Source organism: Acomys minous (assembly GCF_964271855.1).
Source record: "Acomys minous genome assembly, chromosome: 8".
Taxonomy (NCBI): Eukaryota; Metazoa; Chordata; class Mammalia; order Rodentia; family Muridae; genus Acomys; species Acomys minous.
This window is the reverse complement of record NC_140489.1, coordinates 56,397,441-56,419,497: the sequence shown is the minus strand read 5'-3', so window position 1 is coordinate 56,419,497 and position 22,057 is coordinate 56,397,441. Positions and strand designations below refer to the sequence as shown.

Sequence of the window (22,057 nt, the reverse complement as noted above, 5' to 3'; positions counted from 1 at the left end):
AAACAAAACAAAACAAAACAAAGCAAAAAAACCCCCAAAACAAAACAACAACCACAACAAAAAAACCAAACAAACAAAAACAAAAATGCAGATTCCCTATAGCATGCACAGTTTAATTTGCCAAGAATTAGAACTTTTATAAGAATCTAAGTCAATGTATCATCCTCTTTAAAATTTTCATATTTTTGTCTTTTATGTTTTTCAATAAATCCTATTGTTTTTCTTTTGAAAAACATACAGTAATTTAGTTTTTTTGTTTGTTTGTTTGGTTGGTTGGTTTTTTGGTTTTTGGTTTTTGAGACAGAGATGTGCTCATATATTTTATTCTGAAGTTGAATTCAGGCATATCGTGGTTATTTAAAAACTGTACTTGTGAATTAGGTGTGGTGGCATATGCTTGTAATCCTAGCTCTTAAGAGGCCGAGGGAACAGGCTGGCTCAGGTCATAGAGTGGCTGGTGCCTGAGGAGGCCAGAAGAAGGCATTGGGTTTGTGTGAACTGCCCTGTAGATACTGGGAAATTGAACCTGGGTCGTCTGGAAGAGCATTCAATGCTCTTAACTCCTGAGATGTCTTTCCATCTCCAGGCAACATGCTTTCAAAAATATTTTTAGTACTCTCTCTTACCTCTCCTTTCCTCTCTCCCTCTTGCCCTCCTTCCTCCACTCTCTTCCTCTGTCTCTGTCTCTCCCTGGGCTCCCTTTCCTTCTCTCCCCCATGCTCACATAATAAACGTTTCCATACAAAAATATTTTCAATTTAAGCTGATAATTTTATTCTTGTATGTAATATATCTTGATCAAATCCACCCCCACTACTCTCTTCTTCCTGGACTCCCAGCACCCCTTTTTGCTTAAATTCATTTCATTACATTTACTTACTTATTTATTTATTTATTTATTTAGTGTGTCTGTGTATATGTGGGGACAGTTGTGTTACAGTGTACACCTTGAGGTCAGAAGACAATTTGTGAAAATGATTTTTTTCCTTCCATCCTATGAGTCCCCAGGGTTCAAACTCAGGCTTTTGGGCTTGGCAGCAAGAGCCTCAACCTAGGTCCACCTTGCTGCCACCTATTTTTTCGAGTTTTGAGATAGAGGTTGGCTGTGTAGCCCAGGCTGACTTTGTTTTTTTTTTTCTCTCCTTTATTAATTTATTCTTGTTACATCTCAATGGTTATCCCATCCCTTGTATCCTCCCATTCTTCCCTCCCTCCCATTTTCCCCTTATTCCCTTCCCCTATGACTGTTCCTGAGGGGGATTACCTTCCCCTTTATATGCTCATAGGGTATCAAGTCTCTTCTTGGTAACCTGCTGTCCTTCCTCTGAGTGCCACCAGGTCTCCCCCTCCAGGGGACATGGTCAAAGGTGAGGCACCAGAGTATGTGAGAAAGTAATATCCCACTCTCCACTCTACTGTGGAGAGTGTTCTGTCCATTGGCTAGATCTGGGTAGGGGTTTAAGGTTTACCGCCTGTATTGTCCTTGGCTGGTGCCCAGGCTGACTTTGAATTCATGAGTCTCCTGCCTTATCATCATGAGTGCTCAGTTACAGGAGTGCACCACCATGCTTGGTTAATAACATGGATTTTTTAAAAAGCAGATATAATTACTTTCTGATGGGGAAAAAAGGTAATGATAAGTTTTATAATTTTCTGAGATTGTTTGCAGTAACTTGACATTTTTATCTTACTGAAGCAGTGTGTGAACCTTCCAGAATCACCAAAGGAAGCAGTTTGAGTTTTCCTTCGCCTGAGGCATTCACAGGCAAAATGATCTAAAAGACAGCTTAGTATGACTTTTAAATTAATTTCTTGGCACAGCCTTATGCTATATTTGGCTTGAGAGAGAAAAGAAACATTTCTGTGTGCAAATTCATGGCAGCACGGATTTCATAGTTGCCGTTTTATATTTTATATCTGTATCTTCCATGCACAAAGCCAAAACAGAACTACAAAATGTCATTGTTTTAACTCTGCCAGTCTTATTCTTGTTTGTTTTTTGGAGACAGGGTCTCAGGTAGCTCAGGCTAGCCTTGAAGACATTAGCAGAGGATGGCCTTCTGCTCTTTATGCTCCTGCCTTTACCTCCCATGTGTTGGCATTGTAGATGTGCACCATAATGCCTGGCTAAGACCGTTTTTAAAAAAGACAACATATTTTAGTCTATGAGTCACTGACATAATGTACTCTAAATATAAGATATACTAAGGGCTGCATGCGGCTGTAATGTCTACCAGCCCAGCACTGGGGAGGCTGAGACCAGAGGTAGCCTGTGTGAAATCATGCCAGACGGTAGAGTGAAACCCTGTCGCAGTAAGTACAAACAAAATATAACATGTAAGATGTGTTAGCTAAAACTGATTTCTCTAGAGTCTATGTTCTTCTAAATTTTTTCAGTTGATATAAAGTATGGGTTTGATAGTGGGATCTTAAAAGGCTTTTAAAAGCAATCATTTCTCTTAATATGCTCCCTTAGCCATGTAGTATGATACAGTATATGCTAATAAAATGGACCGGACATGGGATAAAAGGGACAACCAAGGATGGAGTTTGAAGTTAACAAACCCCAGAAGAACATAAAGGATGACAGTGGGTGACATTTGATTGGCATTTTCTCATTCTCAAAATTTTCCTAATATCCTAATGATGCAGGCCTTTTTCTGCATAAAGGTTTGATCTCCAGAACTTACATGGTATTGACTCCTGCAAGAGGTCTCTGACACACACACACACACACACACACACACACACACACACACACACACACACTGACACATGAGCATTCACACACATGCACACACTAAAAGCTTGAATGATAGTAGTTTTTACATTCAATGGTGTATATAATTACATACACCATGGTCCAGTGGGATCCTGTTCCATCAGTTTTAGAACTTGGAAATCAATTACTGTAAATTCTAGTATGGCTTTTCTTGGTGTAAGTACTTGATCTATTTATTAACTAGAATTAACCAATATTAAGCATCCTGTAGCTACTGTAAATAATTTTGGTATTCTCACTCCCTATTTCTCTAACAGATAAAGCAAGCAAACTCTGCTTTATTGAGTGACGTCTACATATTCATCTTTTCCAATACATGTTTCTAACAGGAATGAAATCTTTTTAACTTTTGTTTTTCGAGAGTGGGTTTCTCTGTGTAGCCCTGGCTATCCTGGAACTCATTCTGTAGGCCAGGCTGGCCTTGAACACACAGAGATCCCTCTGCCTCCCAAGTGCTGGGATTAGAGGTGTGTGCCACCACTTCCTGGCATAAATCTTTTAAAATGAACTTTATTGTTTTATTTATGTGAATGTTTTGCCTGTATGTATATTTGTGTACCACCAGAAGCCAGCATTGGATCCTCTGAATTGGAGTTACAGATTGTTGTAAGCCACCATGTGGGCACTGGGAATTGCTGGGTCCTCAGCAAAAGTAACAAGTGCTCTTAACCACTGAGCCATCTCTGGAGATCCAGGAAAGAAATAATTTCTTTTTTCTTCTCTTGTGTTTTCTTTTCTTTTCTTTTGAGAGGGTTTCTCTGTGTAACCCTGGCTGTCCTGGAATTCTCTTCGTAGAACATACAAAGAACCTTCTGCCTCTGCCTCCTGAGTGCTAGGATTTAAAGGCATGTGACATCATGCCTGACCAGGAAAGAAATCTTAAAAATTGTATTTATTTACTTATTTTAAAAATATTTATTTTTATTTATGTGTGTGTATGCTTCTGTATGTATTTGTATGGAAGTGTCAAGGTATATGTGTGACAGTGGAAGGACAAATGGCAGGACTTAGAGTTGGTTCTCTTCTTCTGCCATGGGATCCTGGGGATTGAACTCAGGTCTTCATGCTTGGCAGGAAGCACCTTTACCCACTGAGCCATCCTGCTAGCCCAAGGAATGAAGTGTTTTTCTTTTCAGTTTTTTTGAGGTGGGGTTTCTCTGTGTAGCCTTGTCTGTCCTCGACTAGCTTTTGTAGATTAGGCTGGCATCAAACTTACAGAGATCACATGCGTCTGCCTCACTGACACTGGGATTACAGGAGTGTCTGACCACACGCAGCTGCTCTTGGGTTTTTTTTTTTTTTTTTGTATTCTCCTGTCTCTGTTTATGAAATGTTGGGATTATGATCCTATGCCACCATGCTCAGCTTCATTAAAAAAATGTTAAGAAAATTATATTTGCTTGCTTAAACACAAATTTTAGAACAACAACAAAAAGAATGTATAGAATATGAGTACAGTTTACGTTTTTATATTTTTGGTTGTGAGCCTAGCCTTTAACTGCCAAGCCATCTCTCCAGCTGCAGATTATATTTTTAAAAGTTTTTTTTGGACAAGGTCTAAAAAAGCATTATGCAGTCATCTGAGTAAATAAAGGCTCCTCAAAGCCTTGAACTCACCAAGATCCACCTACCTCTGCCTCCCAAGTGCCAGAATTACAGGCATGTGCCCTAAGCCATGGTCTTGGTGAGCAGGACAGGTTATTCTTTGGGTATACTGTAACCGCAGGGTTCTTCATGAAAAGAAAGTAGGACAAAGCAAGCAAGAGGTGAGAAGACAGCTGGGCGTGGAGGTGCACACCTTTAATCCCAGCACTCGGGAGGCGGAGGCAGGTAGATTGCTGTGAGTTCGAGGCCAGCCTGGTCTACAAAGTGAGTCCAGAACAGCCAAGGCTACACAGAGAAACCCTGTCTTGAAAAACAAAAACAAACAAACAAACAAAAAAAGAGGTGAGAAGATGGGTCCCACCACTTCCATGAAGAAAGGAATGTGAGCAGCTTCTGAAGCCACAAAAGGCAAAGGTTTGAACTTTCCTCCCAGTTTCCAGAAGGAACACAGTTCAGTGAATATGGCTTTAAGATTTTTGACTTTCACAGACAGGCAGAGTGGTGCAGGCCTGTATTGCCAGCACTCAGGGAGGCAGAGGCAGAGGCAGGTGGATCTCTGTGAGTTCGAGGCCAGCCTGGTCTACAAAGTGAGTCCAGGATAGCCAAGACTCTTTTGACTTTCAAAAGTCTAACAGAATGAATTCTGTTACTTAAGCCATAGCTTGTAGTCATTTGTCATACTACTATAGGAACTTGTAGCGGCCACAGTAAATGTTTTGTGTATTTTCTCAAATGAAGTGTCATACTTATCATCCTGTTTCAAACAGTAATTTTTTAAAATAAAATAAGAGGAAGACAATGACAAAGCAAGTCTTTTCGAAAAGACATTTCTCTTTGTGTGTTTGTAGATATGGCCTCTGAAACCGAGTCACCTATGAGAGTCCATGAAGGAATACATCTCACAACCTCATTTTCTGAAATGGATGAGGAAGATTCAAAATCATGGGCGGATTCTGAAGGGCCTGCCATGGCCGAATCAGACAGGTCTGTGGAAGGGGCCTTGCTCAGTACTCAGCTGGCTTCTCCAGAAGGTAAGAAACACTTTTTTGTTCTGATCCATCAGCTGGAGAAGAAATTAGATTCAGAAATTATACATCAAGTGGTAATGTGCTCTGTTTCCAAAGCCACAGAACACGCTGCAGAGTTTCAGCTTCTCAAGTGTTTATTTCAAATCAACGTCCACGGTTTCATGAACTCGGCTCTTTCGCCAGTCAAAATTCTTATAGAAAGTGTAAGTCAGATTTAAAATTTTTCTTTTCTTTTCTTTAATGTTCTCTCTCTCTCCCTGCCCCCCCCCCCCCCCCCCCCCCCCCCCCCCCGTCTCTCGCGCGCGCTTGTGCATGGAGGTCACAGGACAATTCGCTGGAGTCTCTTTTCTCCTCCCACCATGTGGGTCTTAGGGATGCAACCTATTAGGCTTGACAGCAAGCACCTTTACCAGCCGAGCTGTCTCAACCACGCCATGGATTATTCAGTGCTTTGCAATACTTTTACCTAATGCAGGAATGACTGACAGACTTGGGTGACCCTTTCCTGTCCAAGCCTCACAAGTGCTTCACTTCCCATGAAATCTTACGTGTGAGTTCTCCTTTGGGATTTTTTTTTCTTCTTCTTCTTCTTCTTGGACAGGGTTTCTCTGGGTAGCCCTGGCTGTCCTGGTACTCATCTTGTAGTTCAGGCTGGCCGCAAACTCAGAGATCCACCTGCCTCTGCCTCCCAAGTGCTGGGATTAAAGGTGTACACCACCCCCACCCCCACAGCTAGGAGTGCTTTTAAGAAAAGATCTTGAATAATACCTTTTTTTTTCTTCTTTTGGCAAAATTATGCGAAATAAGCTAATTAAAAATAGTCTGAATTAAAGAGTCTTGAGTGTATTGTTAGTAACAAATGACAGTTATGTTTTAGAAGTGGTGTAATAAGAACAGTAAGCCAACTAGTACTATAATATTTAACTTTACTGTAGCAACATTTCTAATTCTGTTCATGTGTCACGGACCGGCCAAGTCAGGGATGGGTACTTGGGGTTGGGAGTTCTTGAAGCATCGGTGGACAAAGATAAGGCAGTTGACAAACAGAGACAAAACTCAAGATCAAGTCTGTGTCTAATTGTATTTTGTAGCCAAGCAGTCTAAGTTTTTAAACATACATTTCAAAAGCAGGGGGGCTTGCGGTTACATTTTCCCACAGAGCAGATTTAAGGAAGTCAGTGAGCAATCAGGCATACACAGTGCAGGTACAGGATGTAAAGTTATCGTGTTGTCATATTTTGAATTACAACTTTGAACGTAACAATATGGGGTACAGCACACACAGCAAAGACCGTCATCACTTCTAAGTTGCTGCCTTGACATCAATATGCCTGTGCTCTCTTTGTCCAGGGTCAATGTTCTCTCCCTAACGAAACTTGTGCCCAACACCTGTGTGTCAAGACAGTTTTTTTTCTTTAGTTCCCTTTTCTGATATCTGAGTGCCATCATCTGGAATTTTTATATAACGTATTAACTAATGATTAGTTTTTAGTCATTTTTTTTTTAAAATAAGTGGAAGTCAAGCAGAACTACTTCAGCCCTTAACAGTCCCTGGCTGCAGTCCTGAGTCAGGGTCGTCTTCCAGCGACTGTGGTTACGCCTGAGGAGTCCTGTCATGGGAGTGAAGTAGAGTTGAGAAGAAAGAATAGAGTCTAGCACAATGAGAGAAAAGAGCCGTGATTCAATTTCTCCTGGCAGAAACATCAGCCCCAGTCTAGGAGACTCTCCCCTTTTGGGGGGTTGTCACCTCAGGCCTGTGTAGTATTTGTCATACAGACTCCTGGAGGGGTTGTGACATTCTTGTTGTTGTTATTTTATTTTTTAAAAAATATTTATTTATCTATTTATTACATACACAGTGTTCTGCCTGCATGTACACCTACACACCAGAAGAGGGCACCAGATCTCATTATAGATGGCTGTGAGCCACCATGTGGTTGCTGGGAATTGAACTCAGGACCCCTGGAAGAACAGACAGTGCTCTTAATCCCTGAGCCATCTCTCCAGCCCCGTGTTGTTGTTATTTTATAAGTAGGGCCAAATAAATGTTTATTAGGTTAATTATTATTATAGTGGTATTTTCTAACCCACTATCAGTCAGATACAACACAGACACTTGTTATGTTTTAAAATAGGAGGTCAGGGCAGATATTAATTCCCTAAGCTACCTCACAGACCTCCCTGCCTAAATCCCATGCCATCTGATTCTAATAATTTCTACCTATTTTAGCTATCCCTTTCCATAAGCAACTTCAGAGTCCCCTCTCTGGGCCATGTGGTTCTCTTCCTATGCCTTGGCGACTCTCCTCCTTGCTCTTCTTCTGTCTGGTCTCCTTCTCTTTCCCAAGAGTCTCTTTTTTCCAAAGAGTGGGAACCTTAGCCATGAATATCCATTTGTCTACCAAGATGTTAGAGTAAAAATGTATCGGTTCGGCCTAAGATTGCTAATAAAAGACAGAGTCTGAGGGGTACTTCAAGGCTGCCAGCACAATGCTGGGCAGAATCTAAACTAATACAAATCTCCTAAACTATGGTAAACAAACTACTCTAAACTGATATATAATACATATACCACAAGCATTTGCCACTAAGATGCTCCTCCAACCAGTCTCCCCTTTGTTCTCCTACCCAGTCAACCATCTCTCTCCTCCCAACTGACTATCCTCCTGGGTCTCCTCCAGGAGGTCTCGCCTTACACTCCCTGTCCTTCTGCCCAGCTGATTGGCTAAACTGTGCTTTATTGACAATTGTTACATCCACTCAGCATTCTTCCACACCCAGGTGTGTTGGCTTTTATTGGTCAAACAGGTATAAATTCTTAAGCAAGGTTACCAACATTTTGGGCCAGTAGTAATTAGCATCAAAATACATCTGACCAACCTCCAACAGGTTCATGTTTCTCATTTGTTGCTACTCTGTTTATCAGCTAGATGTGGTGTTACAAACCTGTAATACCAGCATTTGAGAAGTAGAGGCCAGAGGATTGTGAGTTAGACTTCATTGACACAGTGAAATCTATCTTAAAAAAGGAGGGGCACTAGAGAGGGAGCTCAGTGGTTAAAAGCACTTGCTTCTCTTGCAGGGGACCTGGATTCAACTTCCGGCAACCACATATCAGGTTACAACCATGTATAACTTCAGCAGAGGATCTAGCACCCTCTTCTCCACATGAGGGGCACCAGGCACACATATGTGCACATATATATTTGCAGGCAAAACTCAAAACACACACTCTCTCTCTCTCTCTCTCTCTCTCTCTCTCACACACACACACACACACACACACACACACACACACACTAAACAAACAAACAAAAACCCCTCACACACATAAAATAAAAAGAAATACAACTTTTTAAAAAACAATAGTAGCCAAGCAATGGTCACACATGCCTTTAATCATAGCAATGGGGAGGCAGAGGCAGGCACATCATTGTGAGTTCATGGCAAGCCTGAGAAACAGAGAGACAGAGAGAGAGAGAGAGAGAGAGAGAGAGAGAGAGAGAGAGAGACAGAGAGACAGAGACACAGAGAGACAGAGACACAGAGAGACAGAGACACAGAGAGACAGAGACACAGAGAGACAGAGACAGAGACAGAGACAGAGACACAGAGACAGAGACAGAGACAGACAGAGACAGACAGAGCAAGATCCAGAACAGCCAGGGGTACACAAAGAAACCCTGCCTCCAAAATCAAAAACAAACAAACCAAACCAAACCAAACCAAAAATTTATTACTAAATAAAAATAGCCTTTCAGCAGGATCCCACTTTAGTGTATATATTTGTTTGTTTTTTCAAGACAGGGTTTCTCTGTGTAGCCTTGGCTGTGCTGGCCTTGCTTTATAGACCAGGCTGGCCTTGAACTCACAGTGATCCGCCTTTGACTGCCTCCCTTGAGTTCTGGGATTAAAATGTGCACCACCACACCCCACTGACACAAATCTTTTGCAAACTTATACCTCCAAGTTAATTGAGGAAGCATTTCTCTCTGCTCATTTGCTTTGTAGGTTGCTTTCTGGGAGTTTACTCTACTTGGAAGATGTAGATTGGAAAAAGAATACTTTTAATATAGTGATATAATAGTCATAGGATGCTCCCACAGCAAAGCCTAGGGGGTGGCTTAGGTAGTGTGGTAGGTAGATGGGTGGAGAAGGAGGCTAGGAAGTGTCCTAGAGGAGAGCATATCTGACCTAATACTGAAGGAAAAGCAGAGTTCACAAAGCAGGAAAAGAGGAAATTACATTGTGGAGGAAATAACATTTTTAACACTTATGAAGTAGGAGAGAACATGACTTTTTTGAGAACTATATATAGGCAATTCATCTTGGCGGAACTGGGAAGACTTAAGATGTATATGAGAATCAAATTAAGAGGAGCTTTACACACTGTAATGGGGGTTTAACTTTGTTGAAATTGTTTGTTAGTTTGTTTGTTTGAGACAAGATCTCTTGACATATCTCTGGCTGTCCGAGAATTCACTATGTAGACCAACCAGGCTTACCTCAAACTCCTAGAAATCTACCCACTTCTGCCTCCCAAGTACTGGGATTAAAGATGTGTGCCGTCATGCCTGGCCTCTTTGTCTCATTTTTCAAAGCTGGCAAAAATTCGTTGAAGAAATAATGCCAGTTGGGTGTGGTGGCACACATCTTTAACCACAGCCCTTGGGAGGCAGAGGAGGGAGGATCTCTGTGAGTTCAGTGAAATAGAAATATGCAGGCCAGCCAAGGCTACACAGTGAGACTGCCTAGAGACAGAAAGCACTGTATAGGTCTGACAAAACAGTCCACTAGCCATGCTTTAAAACCTGTGGCTCAACATCTGGTGGTTGAAATGAGTAGAAGAGCCAGTTGGATGGATCTTGTACATAGTGTTCATTGGATTTAGTGACTGATTGGTTAAAGCAGGAATTAGAAAGAAAAGCAAGATAGTTAAATGCTTCTAGAGGACAGAAGCATATGGTAGCACCACTAACTGACAAATTTTGTGGAAACTACCTAATATTTTTCCTTTTCCTTCCTTCCTTCGCTTGCTTTCTTTTTGTTTTTGTTTTTTTGAGACAGGGTTTCACGGTGTAGTCCTCTTTGTCCACTTGCTCTGTAGATTAGGTTGGCCTCAAACTCAGAGATCCATCTGCCTTTGCCTTCTGATTCCTAGGATAGAAGTCACATGCCACCACCTTTCAACACCTACCATCTCCCCCTCTCTCCCTCTCCCCTCCCCCTCCTTGTGGCTATGTCAGATCCTCCTGCCTCATCCCCCAAATGCTGCTGTAACAGGCATAAGCCTCCGTGTCCTACTTCATCATTTTGCTTTGAGAAGCCCCTACTCATTTAATTATCTTTGCTAGGTTCTAGAAAGTAGATATATTATAAGAAAAAGCTCCAGAAAGAACATTCATTTTCTTTGTATGACTCAGTCTTAAAGATGATTACAAATGTTAGGTTAAGAGAAAAATTAGTACTAATGATAATTGCTAAGTAGTCAGAGTGAAACTTTCAGTTCTACTTACTAGTGTATTGTGTGGAAATATCCTTCCCTGGGCGGTGGGTGGTGCACACTTTTAATGCCAACACTTGGGAAATGGGAGGGGGGCAGTTGGATCTCTGTTGAGTTCCAGGCCAGTCTGGTCTACAGAGCGAGTTCCGGGACAGCCAGGGCTACAAAGAGAAACCCTGTCTCAGGGAAACAAACAAACAAAGGAAGAGAAAAAAATATCCTCGACCATAAATTATACCAGAGAAAGTAAGAAGCTGAAAAAGTAACTTACTAATCAGAACATGATATTTGTGTTATGGGTTCAAGAATAGGCGCACACTGACCACTTGAACACCATACTCAGATTGATGAAAGTTTTTCGAACGCTAAACAAAAACTGACTTGTCAGAGCCACAGCTTGGATTTAGGAACTGTGATGCTGGTCTGCTTCTAAGGCAGGCTTTTTAAATAAGAAAAACCATAACCAGCTAACAACCAGGTAACCATGTGGGAAGGAAGGGGAGGGCAGAATTACATCATTTTGACTAGCTAAACATCAGAAGAATCAATTTTGTTCTGAGCACAATGTATCCAGGTGGCTAGACAAAGCATTTTATGGTGATTGCCTAGGATATAGGCTTGGGGACTTTCCAGTTCCCCACTGTTCCGGGAACATAGCAGGGTATTATTGTGGTTTTGTTTAAGTAGAACATAAATCATTAATTCAAGCAGAACGTCCAACAAGTCTTGAACGCTAAGTAAAAGGCTGTTCAGGCTCCTAGGTAAGCAGAGCCTTAGAACCTGAACTTAATTTTACCTTGTGGTCAAAATGGAGATTGGGAGGCAAAAATGGCTTCTGGTATGTTAAAAGTGACAGCAGGCGTTAACAGAGAAGCCACAATTATGCTAGGAACTAAAGCAGGTCTCAACAGAGGGGCTCTAGAGGCTAGGCACGTTAAGGAGTTTATAACAATCTGAGTCTCTGTAAAGCATTTATTTAATGAGGCCTACTAAGAATGTTACCTTTGTGGGCTTAGCAAATATAGTCAAGTGTATTTTCCTTAACCGTCTTGTTGAAATTCATTAGACACGAAAATGTTGAATTTAATATTATTTTAATTGTCTTGTGGCCTTGGAAAGTTTCATCTTCTTTGGAGAAGGCATTTTAATAGTAAGCCTTCAGTATTAAAGATGAGACTAGCTAACAGGTGAAGTGGACTTGTCAAGTGCTTTTTAAACAAGTTATTGTTAGCCGGGCAGTGGTTAGTGCATGTCCTGGCACTCAGGAGGCAGAGGCAGGTGGATCTCTGAATTCAAGGCCAGCCTGGTTATAGAGTGAGTTCTAGGACAGCCAGTGCTACACAGAAAACCCTTGCTCCAAAAAACAAATGAACAAAACCCCCAAAAGCTATTGTTGGGGTGGTGATGTAGCTCAGCGGAGGGGAGAACTTGCTTAGGCTAAGAAGGCTGTGGGTTTAATTCCCCAGTATATAAAACAACGGTAACAAACAAACAAACAAAAAAACAGCACACACACATTCATCCATATTCACACTCACAGGTCAATTGTCAACATCTAAAATGTGAGTTCACTTAAAAATTCTGCATTTTCTTGAAAAACTAGAAGATTTCAGTAGAAATACCTCTTCTTTGGCAGCCAGAGCTGTGCCGATAACTTGGAGGAATGTAGGCTTGGTCTGTCTACGACTACTTCTGTGCGTCCCGACTGCTTGGCTTCTCTAGGCTGGCTGGCAGCCCATAATCATTGGATTAGGTGTTCTGACGAGTTCCTGACCGACCTAGAATCTAGCAATCTGGGCACAGTTGTAAAGTACGCAGAACATAGGTCTGAAAAGCTTCAGTAAACAAAAATATTGGAGCAAATTTCCAGTTAATTTTGAGTGAATGTGGTTCCTTTCCCTCTTGCCTAATTGTTTGAGGTGATGGCTTCAATGAACCAGTATCTTAGGTAGATTATGTGCAGACGTACCTTCCTTGAAGCACGGAGAAACAGAGTATACACAGCTTCTTAGCAACTTCAGCTTACAGCTGAGGAGCCTCTTGAAGTTCAAACATTCATCTACTCCTCCCTAGAGCGCTTCACTTGTAGGCGTGATAAGCAGGAAATTCGCTCAGCTCCTGTCGAACAGGTAGCTCCTGATTCCGTGTATTCTGAGAACAACTCTTACATCACAAACCCAGAGAATAGCAATGTGGCAGGACAGAGCTGATTTCCTTCCAAAGGAGGAGTGCTTATGTGGGGGACACTAGTGCTCGCCCCGCCCAAGTGGGAGTGGCTAGTCCTGACAGCCCTGGGCACAGGGCCTCTCTGAGGGAAACCAGTTTCTAGGCCATAGACTAGGTTTTCTGGTTAGCAAGTTGTCTAGTGTCCCTGGATGTTTTCTCATAGCTGCTGTGAGCACTAATAACGTTTACTGTCCAGTTCCTTGAAGGCCAGGTCCTTTATAAGATAATAAGTTCTCATGTCTACTTATGGAGAAGAATCTTTGAATATTACTCACTTGGTGGAAATTATGGACTCTGAATAGACTAGAACCAAATCTTCAGTGTTTCAGCAGTTTGACATCCTAGGATTTTTCTTTCTCGTTGTGAATTTTAATGTGTGATATGCATACTATTTAAGAAAATATGTATATGCAGGCCTGTGTGCACACATACATTTAGCAAGTTATGAGGTCCATGAAATTGGATTATGGGTTGGTAGTCACAGCTCCACCTATAGCACCCCTCTATCAGTGTCAAAACAGGATCACACTGTGTGGAAACAGGAGTGCAGAAGGTATTAAAATCTGGAACCTCTCTCAGCCTTATGAAGTATTCAGGAGAGATTTACTTACATGTTAGGGTATTTTAACATGAACTTTCTAAGAAATGGAATCAGAAGGTCTAGGTGAGGGGGTAAGTGTCTACATGACTGCAGTGCATGGTTTGGGAGTTAGATTTGGAATTTGCAGTGATTGCTAAGTTTACTTTTTTTTTTGTTATGGGGAAATCTTTGCTATAGATATGCTTGTGTTTTTGTTTTGTTTTTTTCTTCTATTTAAAGGTTCACTTGTTTTATTTCTGCTTTTAGCACTTGGGATGGTAACTACTGCAGATTGGAAAGGGGCACAGATTAACATAGGGAAGGCTGAGTGGAGCAATTTCTTTTTTCCCTTTCTGTTTACAAATCCTAAAAGCCCAGTAAGATTCGGAGTCCGTTAAAGATGCTCAGACTCATTGGAGAAGTTTTGAGTAATGGTGGTTCTAACTGAAGCCTAAGCACCTGTAAAATTCTAAAAAACTTCAGCACACTTCTCTTCTGACTGTAGTATTCATATAAGCTAATTTCAACACAGTCCAATACGTATGAAAGTTGTGCGTTACCTTAAAATGGGAGTATTGAGCAACTTTTGCTATCTCCAGTAGAAGCAGTTTTTGAAACTCCCTAGGGTGATGTGGCAAAGTCTGAGTATCCACAAAGCAGGCCTGAGTTTGGTCTTAAGTCACTGGCTGCAACCGTGGGTATTTCCAATTTTGTGTTTGTGAGTGCTTGTAGCACCAAAGTGATGTTTTTTACTAGGTTATATTATGGAAATTTACAAAGGGTTATGATTTTGTTTATCAAGTTCTCTTGGGCAGCTGCTACGTTGTGAATTGCGTTAGTTTGGATAAGTGATCGTGTTCGAAAAGACACACAGAGACAGGTTATGTTCCAAACCTTTCGTAAAATCGTCTTTCCCAGGATACTTCACGCAATGGCTCTAAAAATAGGGCCCTAAATTTAGAGGGTAAGCTGCTACACTGAGTTCTTTTCTCGGAGAACGCTTGGTGCTGGGCAGAAGTCCACACGGGCTTGATCCGGCACTCCCGGACCTAGGCGCCAATGGAGTTTGAGACTGGGGCGCCTAGCTGACGCCCGCCAGGTGAGCACCAGGTGAGTGAACCAAGGCTGGCGGCTGCGCAGGAGAGGTTAAATTCTGACCAGACCGCACGGTTGACCCGAACGCCTTCGTGGTGCAGAGTCCGAAGTGCGGACTCGGAAAGGAGGACGCGCCGGGTCGTGCGCCTCGGGCCATTTTCTGACCGGAATGATGGCGGAAGCCGGCGTCTCTGTGCCGGAGGGATCCCCCGGGGTACGACGGCGTGGGGTTCGGGCTCTGGAGGAGCGGACTGGGGCGCGCTGGGAACTAGGGCGAAGGAGGCGCCCTCACCCTGGGAACTGCGCCCCAGGCTTCGGGGCGCAAGGCGGCAGCTTCACGCCCGGTGCTCTGGGGTTGGAGGCCTGGGAGCGGCGCGCGGGCCCTTTAAGCGCGAGCGAGGACGTGTCCGCTGAGCTCGAGCGGTGGGAAGGGGGCGTCTCCGCCGCGCCGGCGAGACCAAGGCCGGGGGTGGGGGTGTGCGACGACGCCGGCTCCCCCCGCGGGGCCGAGGTGGTGCGCGCCGGCCGCCCGTGCGTTCGCGTCCCCCGCGCCGCGCCGACTGCGCCGGGCCTGCTGCTGGCCGGCTGGCCGGCTGCGAGGCCTCCGCCCGTGGGCGCGGAGATGGTGGGGCCCGGGGCCGCCGGGGGGTGCGTGCGGCGGGTTCTGGAGCAGCTGCGCTGGGTGAGTCCTGGATTCCCCGGGGCCGCGGGCCCGGTGGGGGCGGAGCGAACGCGGTGGGGAAGCCAAGCTCAGCGCGCCCCGCCGGCCTGTGCTCGGACGCTGCTCGCCGCGGGGAGAGGGGCCGGGGAGCCGGGAGGCCATGTGGGCGTCCCAGAGGAGCCCTTCCGGTTCCCGACCGCCGTACCCCCCCCCCCCAACCCCCCAGCCAATTTGCCTGGACGTTATTTATTTTGAGCTGGGGTCAGTTACACGTGGTTTTTCTGACTGCCGGAAACTGGAGTTTCTTGGTGATGAAACTTCTTAAGAGGACACCTAAGCTGGGGCCGGAGCTGAATTCTAATTTTGCACTATTTTTCCCCCAATAAAGGATGCCCTTTTGAGATGCTTTAAACCATAGAGTTCCTTCTTCGTTTTTGTACTGTTATTGTAAAAGGAATTCTTGTAAACTTTAGTGATACTGAATGCTCAGGATCCAAAGGATGGTTTTTTGCTTTTTTTTTTCTGTTTCATTTTGTCATCAGGTGGCAAAGGTTTTTCTCCTTAAGTGTTGTAAGTGGTTTTGTTGTTGTTGACATATTTAGGGTTACACATCTCTCTCTCTCTCTCTCTCTCTCTCTCTCTCTCTCTCTCTCTCTCTCTCTGTGTCTCTCTCACACACAAACACCCTCTCACTCTCTCTCTTTGAAAACTGGATTGCTTTTTATTTTGGTTTCCAGTCAGGGTTTCACTGTGTACCCCTGGCTGTCTTGGACTCACTTTGTAGACCAGGCCTGGAACTCTCAGTGATCCTCCTGCCTCTGCCTCCTGAGTGCTGGGATTACAGGCATGCACCACCACGCCTGGCTGCATTGCATTTTTAAAACGACCATTTAACTATTTTGGCTGTTCTGATTAACCAGTTTGGATTATCTTCTTGTTCTAAGTTTAAAGTAATGTTGTTACATGGTTCATTTATCCAACCGTAGTGTAGTGAGTGCACCTGCCCATGAGTGAAAAAGCTCAATGGAGGTTCTAAATGAACTGAGTATTTTTTTTTTTTTAAAATCATTGGCATTCTGTTGTCTTTTAAGGGAGAGAAGACACAGCAGAAACTTATTGCTTATAGAAGCACACGTGCAAAACAAGGGGAGGGAGAGATTGTATTTTCTTGGGTGGTTGGGAAAGACTTTGCAGTCTGAGCAACCAAGCTCAGTGTGAAATGAACAAGTGTGAGCAACCAAGCTGGTGTGAAAACATGGTGTGCACAGGAGCTCTGCTGCTCAGTGTACATTGAGCCAAGGGTGTGATGGGAAACGGTGCCCCTGTAGACCAGTGGGGTCCTCAGGAGACTATAGGGTGCAGGAGAGCCACTGAAGCCTCCACTGTTGGTTTCTGGAGATTTTCCTGATAGTACCTAGTCCAGATGTGGGAACAAAACTCAAAACAGGAAGGAGAAATGATCGCAGTCAGGATACAGAAGTTGATACGAGTTCCTAAATGAGGAAGTAGAAGGTAAGAGCTAAAATTAGATGTTGAGAGGAGTTGGCTGTGGGGACTCACTAGAGTAACCCTAAATTTCTGGCTGTGTCAATTAAGTTAGTGAGATGGGGTTTATGGGAAGAGAGTTATATTGTAGACGAGAGATACTTTTAAGTCATACACATCTCCCTCCATTAACATCAACCGTTGGGGACTGGAGATACAGCTTAGTGGGCGAAGGGCTTGCTGTGAAGGCGTGATCTGGGACCCTCACATGCAGTGTAAATCCTAGCCTTGCGGTGGCACGGGGTGGAGTTGTGTGTAGGGGAGTGAGTTCCAGGGGCTCACTGGTCACCAGCGTCACAAAGAATGGGTGAGCTCTAGGTTCAGTGAGTGTCAGACCCTGTCTTAGAAAAACTAAGACGGAGGACGAGGACATCTCGGTGTCAGCCTCTGGCTTCTCTGTCCGTGCACCTGCGGGGTACACGTAGAACACAAACACACCCAGCAGTTACCAGTGCTTGGTTTTGGCAGGGTTGGTAATGAGGGAGGTGGAGAGGGGATTTGGCAGGACTTTTTTGTCGTTCAGTGGACTATGTGGATGTGCTTGTTCCTGCTCTTAGGGAACAGTCCGTCTCTGGCCTTCATTTTGGTGTTCGCTGTGGATTCTCTGTTGACGCCACTTGTCAGGGTGAGAAACAGAACCCCAGCTTGCTGAGTCTTTTTGATCGCTAGAAGGTGTTTGATTTTGTTAGACATTTTCTCAGTAAATTTTTCTTTTTTTTTTCTTTTCTTTCTTTCTTTCTTTCTTTTTTTTTGAGACAGGGTTTCTCCGTGTAGCCTTGGCTGTCCAGGACTTGTTTTGTAGACCAGGCTGGCCTCGAACTCACAGCGATCCGCCTGCCTCTGCCTCCCGAGTGCTGGGATTAAAGGTGTGCGCCACCACCGCCCGGCAACATTAATTTTTTTAACTTAAAAATTACATTCATTTGTGTGTGTATGTGCATGTGGAAATCCAAAGACCCAGGAGTCTGAGTTTTCCTTCCACTGTGTGGTTTCTGAAGTTCAAACTCAGTCATCAGGCTTGGTGGCAAGTGGTTACCTGCTGAGCCATCTTCCTGGCCTAGGAAGGTTTTAAAAAAGGTTTTACAACTATAAATTTCCCCTTTATGCTAACTACATTAGCTGCATTCTATAAATTTTGTCCTGTTGTGTTTTTTCCCCCATTTAATCTGAAAGCTTTTCATTTAAAAAGCTATTGTTAACATGCATGGGTGCTTTGCTCCTGCATGTATGTCCATGCACTAGTGTGTTTGTAGTGCCTGAAGATGCCAGAAGAGGGTGGCCTGGTCCATGTGGGTGCTGGGAATTAAACTTGGGTCTTCTGGAAGAATAGTCAGTGCTCTTAACTGCTGAACCATCTCTCCAGACCCTGGAAGCGTTTTCTCATTTCCTTACTTGGACTGGTGACATGAGGCTCAGTGGGTAAGACACCTGCAGCACAAGGCCTGAGTGTAGGTCCCCAGTACCCCAGAGTTGGACACAGAGTAGGCATCTCTAATCCTAGCTGATCCTTACTGGTTTGTGGGAGCAGGAGGCAGGAGACTTTCTAGAAGCTTAGGGCGGGCTAGCCTGGCATATGTGGCAGTGAATAATAGGAGGCCCAGTCTCAAACAAAGTAGAAGGTACCAACCAGAAACCTGAGGTTGTTGTCTGACTTCATCATCTGTGCTGTGGCACTATTGTGCCTAAACTCACAATAATCTCCCTCATGACCTAAGTTTTCATCAATCTGTGGTTACTAGTGGTATATTATTAATTTACATATTTGTAAAATTTCCAGATTTTCTTTAAAAAGTCATTTAAAAATTATTTATGTGTATTGAGTAGTCTTGCCGGCATGTATGTCTGTACACGCTGTGTGTTGGCTGCTGATGGAGCCCAGAGGAGGGGTCAGATCCCTTGGAATTGAAGTTCCGCCTGCTTCTGCCTCCCGAGTGCGCCACCAGGCCCGGCCTAAGAACAAGCTCTTAACTGTTGAGCCGTCTCACCAGCCCTTCCTGTTTTTGATGGCTAATTTAATTCATTATAGTTGGAGGACACACTTTTTAAGATCTGAATTGTTAAGTTTTACTATTTTAAATTTATGTGTATTTGTGTATATCTGTGTGTGTCTTTTTGTATGTATGTGCTTGTGGGCTCAGGAGTCTGAGCAGGCCAGAAGAGGGGACATCAGATCCCCTAGAGCTGGAGTTATAGGCAGGCGGCTGTGAACTGCCTGACATGGATTCTGGGAACTGAACTCTGGTCCTCTGCAAGAGCAGTAAATGTACTTAACTGCTTAGACATCTCTCTGGGCTGGACTCTGTGATTTAATTTAATTAAAAAAATTTTTTTTTGTTTTTTTTGTTTTTTTCAAGACAGGGTTTCTCTCTGTAGCCTTGATATCCTGGACTTTCTTTGTAGACCAGCCTGACCTTGAACTCACAGCATTCTGCCTGCCTCTGTTTCCCAAAAGCTAAGATTAAAGACATGCGCCAACACCACCCGGCTGGGATTTAGTTAAAAACAAAAATCAAAAACCATATTGAGGTTTATTTTAGCTTGATGTGTGGATTTGTTCTGAAGAATCCTCCATGGACACTTGGGAATATTTTGTTTTGTTCTTGTGTGGTATTTATTTTGTTAGTGTGTTAAGTCTAGTTGGTTTGTAGTGTTGTTCAGCTTTCTCTTCTTATGCTGACTCATTGAAAATGAGCTCTTGAAATCTGTAACTTTAATTGATGAATTGTCTGTTTTTTTCCTTTACTTCATTCAGACTTACTTCATTCTGTGGTTCTCTTGTTGGATAAAATATGGCCTACATCTGAAGATTGAGCTAGCCTTTGCCATAACATGATATCCTTCTTTTTTGTTTTTAGTAACAGTTTTTGTCTTACAGTCTTTTTTATCTGCTATCAGAGTAGTCACTGTGCTTGCTTAGGATCAGTAGTATCTGGGGCCCTACAACAAAGGGCAGGATAACCGCTGAGGGAGGGTGAGTGCTGAGCTGGTGCAGGAAGAGGTCAAATCCGCAGCCAGCTGCACACCGTACCGTGGTGAGGAGAGCACTTCAGGAGGAGTGTAGCCAGGCCGTGGTCATGCACTCATGGTCTGGGGGAGAGATGAGGAAAACAGTTGCCTCTTATTGAATCACTGCCTTGGTGATCTTGTTATCATGACTTGATGGTATGATACCGCACATTTGTGTATTGGTGACCGAAGTGAAGGAAGAGACAGAGTAAAAGGGGTTTCACCCTTTCCTGGGCCCTTTTAAGGTTGGCGCTGTACTTTAAGAGGCTAACACAGAAGTGTAAAGGAACTCTCCATCAAACCCGGAGAGACGCTGTACACCTCCTCTTTGGAGCCTCTCTGGAGTCACAGCTGAAAAAAGAAAATAAAGAGATAGAGATTTAGGAAAAGAAGATACTATTACGTGTTTCCGATAAAAGTTAATAAACTGTAGCTAGCAACTTGGAAGGAGTCCATGTGGATGTCATAGCTAAAAGATTTTCAGGAGAGTAACCATCAAAGGGTTGGTTTGTTGTTGGTTCTGTCAGGCTGCCGAGGGGAAGATGGCCAGTTCTAGAGAGTCTGTGCTGACGCCTGGGGAGGATCAGCTGCTCGTTCTTTGGGTTGCTTTTCAAAGAGCAGTTTTCTTCTTGCCTTTGTTTGTGTTTAGGACCAGGTAGTATGGGGGGCTGACAACAAAGGACAGGATAACCACTGAGGGTGAGTTTGAGCTGACCAGGAAGAGGTCAAACATGCTACCAGCTGCACGCCTGACGAGGTGAGGAGAGCACTTCAGGAGGAGTGCAGCGAGGCCGAGGCCTCATGGTCACGGGGAGAGATGAGGAAAACAGTTGCCTTTTGTTGAATGTCTGTCCTTGAGATCAAAATGCATTATTTAAACTGGAGAAGAGATAGGCGGGAGGGATTCTAACCTCAGATTCAAAGCTGTCAGTTGTTTTCTGATGACTCGCCCTACTCCCACCTAACAAACTGCAGACCTAAAAAACCCTCTCTCTGCAGGGAGTTTTTGTTTGTTTGTTTTGGTCAAACCCAATGCATATAGATAAAACATGAGCTTGAAGTCAGGGAGAGCACCCAGCCCAGGTCATTGATACTCTTTTCTTGGCACTCTTTGTGTCCTCCTGCCCTCACGAGTTAAGCTCTGAGGAATCTCCTTGTAACTCCTGTTTGAAAACCATTGTGTTCCACCACACTGCTGCCCTTCACTCAGCGGGAGCAGTTGGAAGCTGCCAGAGGAATGCGCTCGGAGGCTTTCTGCCTCATGTTATGTGGCAGCCCGCTTCCTGTTCATAGAGCTGACCACAGCTACCTGTCTTTGTAACGATGCTGTGGAAGATGAGCGTTTATAGATTTCACTTCCTTTGTCTTGAAGGTTGTGGCAGCACTGCCTGAAGATATGAGAGCAGACGTGAATGCTGGCGGATTTTCATTGGAACTGGCAATATGTGTGTCTACCATTGGCCTGCTGGCCGTGCTCTTGTTTCTCTGGAGAGGCTTCCGATCAGTAAGTGACCACTGCATATAAGAGAATGTTTGTTCCAGTTTTGTTTTGTTTTTTAGGTTTACTTTATGTTATGTATATGAATGTTTCGCCTGCATCTATGTATGTGTATCACACGTGTGCCTGGTATACAGGGAGATAAGAGGGCGTTAGATCCCCTAGAACAGGAGGTACAGGTGGCTGTGAGTTACTGTGTGGGCGTTGGGAATTAAACCCTGGCCCTCTACAAGAGTTAACAAGTTCTCTTTTATTGTTCTTGTTGTTTGTTTGTTTTTTCGAGACAGGGTTGCCCTGTGTAGCCGTGGCTATGCTGGACTTGCTTTGTAGACCAGGCTAGCATTGAACTCCCAGAGATCTGCCTGCCTCTGCCTTCCCATGCTTGGATTACATCGTGCACTTGCTTGTAACAAGTGCCCTGAAGCACTGAGCCATCTCTCCAGCCCTCATTCTGTCTTTAGACTGAACAACCAGTTGGAGAAACTTACTTGTTGCTTCAGGGAGATGAGTTAGGTCACAGTGCTCTGG

At 43.8% G+C, this 22,057-nt stretch overlaps 1 protein-coding gene across 12 annotated transcripts in view; it reads left to right on the top strand.

Annotated features, from left to right (window-relative positions):
- MIA2 (MIA SH3 domain ER export factor 2) overlaps positions 1 to 22,057 on the top strand; it is a 93,574-nt gene that overhangs the window by 17,896 nt on the left and 53,621 nt on the right. For 7 of the 12 annotated variants that reach the window (XM_084792727.1, XM_084792726.1, XM_084792725.1 and 4 more), the window contains exons 5-7: positions 5,236 to 5,418; positions 5,512 to 5,618; positions 21,404 to 21,535. In XM_084792727.1, coding sequence (XP_084648853.1) covers positions 5,236 to 5,418; positions 5,512 to 5,618; positions 21,404 to 21,535 — 422 coding nt within the window. Of the gene's footprint in view, positions 1 to 5,235; positions 5,419 to 5,511; positions 5,619 to 13,680; positions 13,817 to 14,718; positions 14,835 to 14,895; positions 15,034 to 15,336; positions 15,502 to 21,403; positions 21,536 to 22,057 lie in introns of those variants that run through there. The other 5 variants (XM_084792721.1, XM_084792728.1, XM_084792719.1 and 2 more) reach the window with 4 other exon arrangements.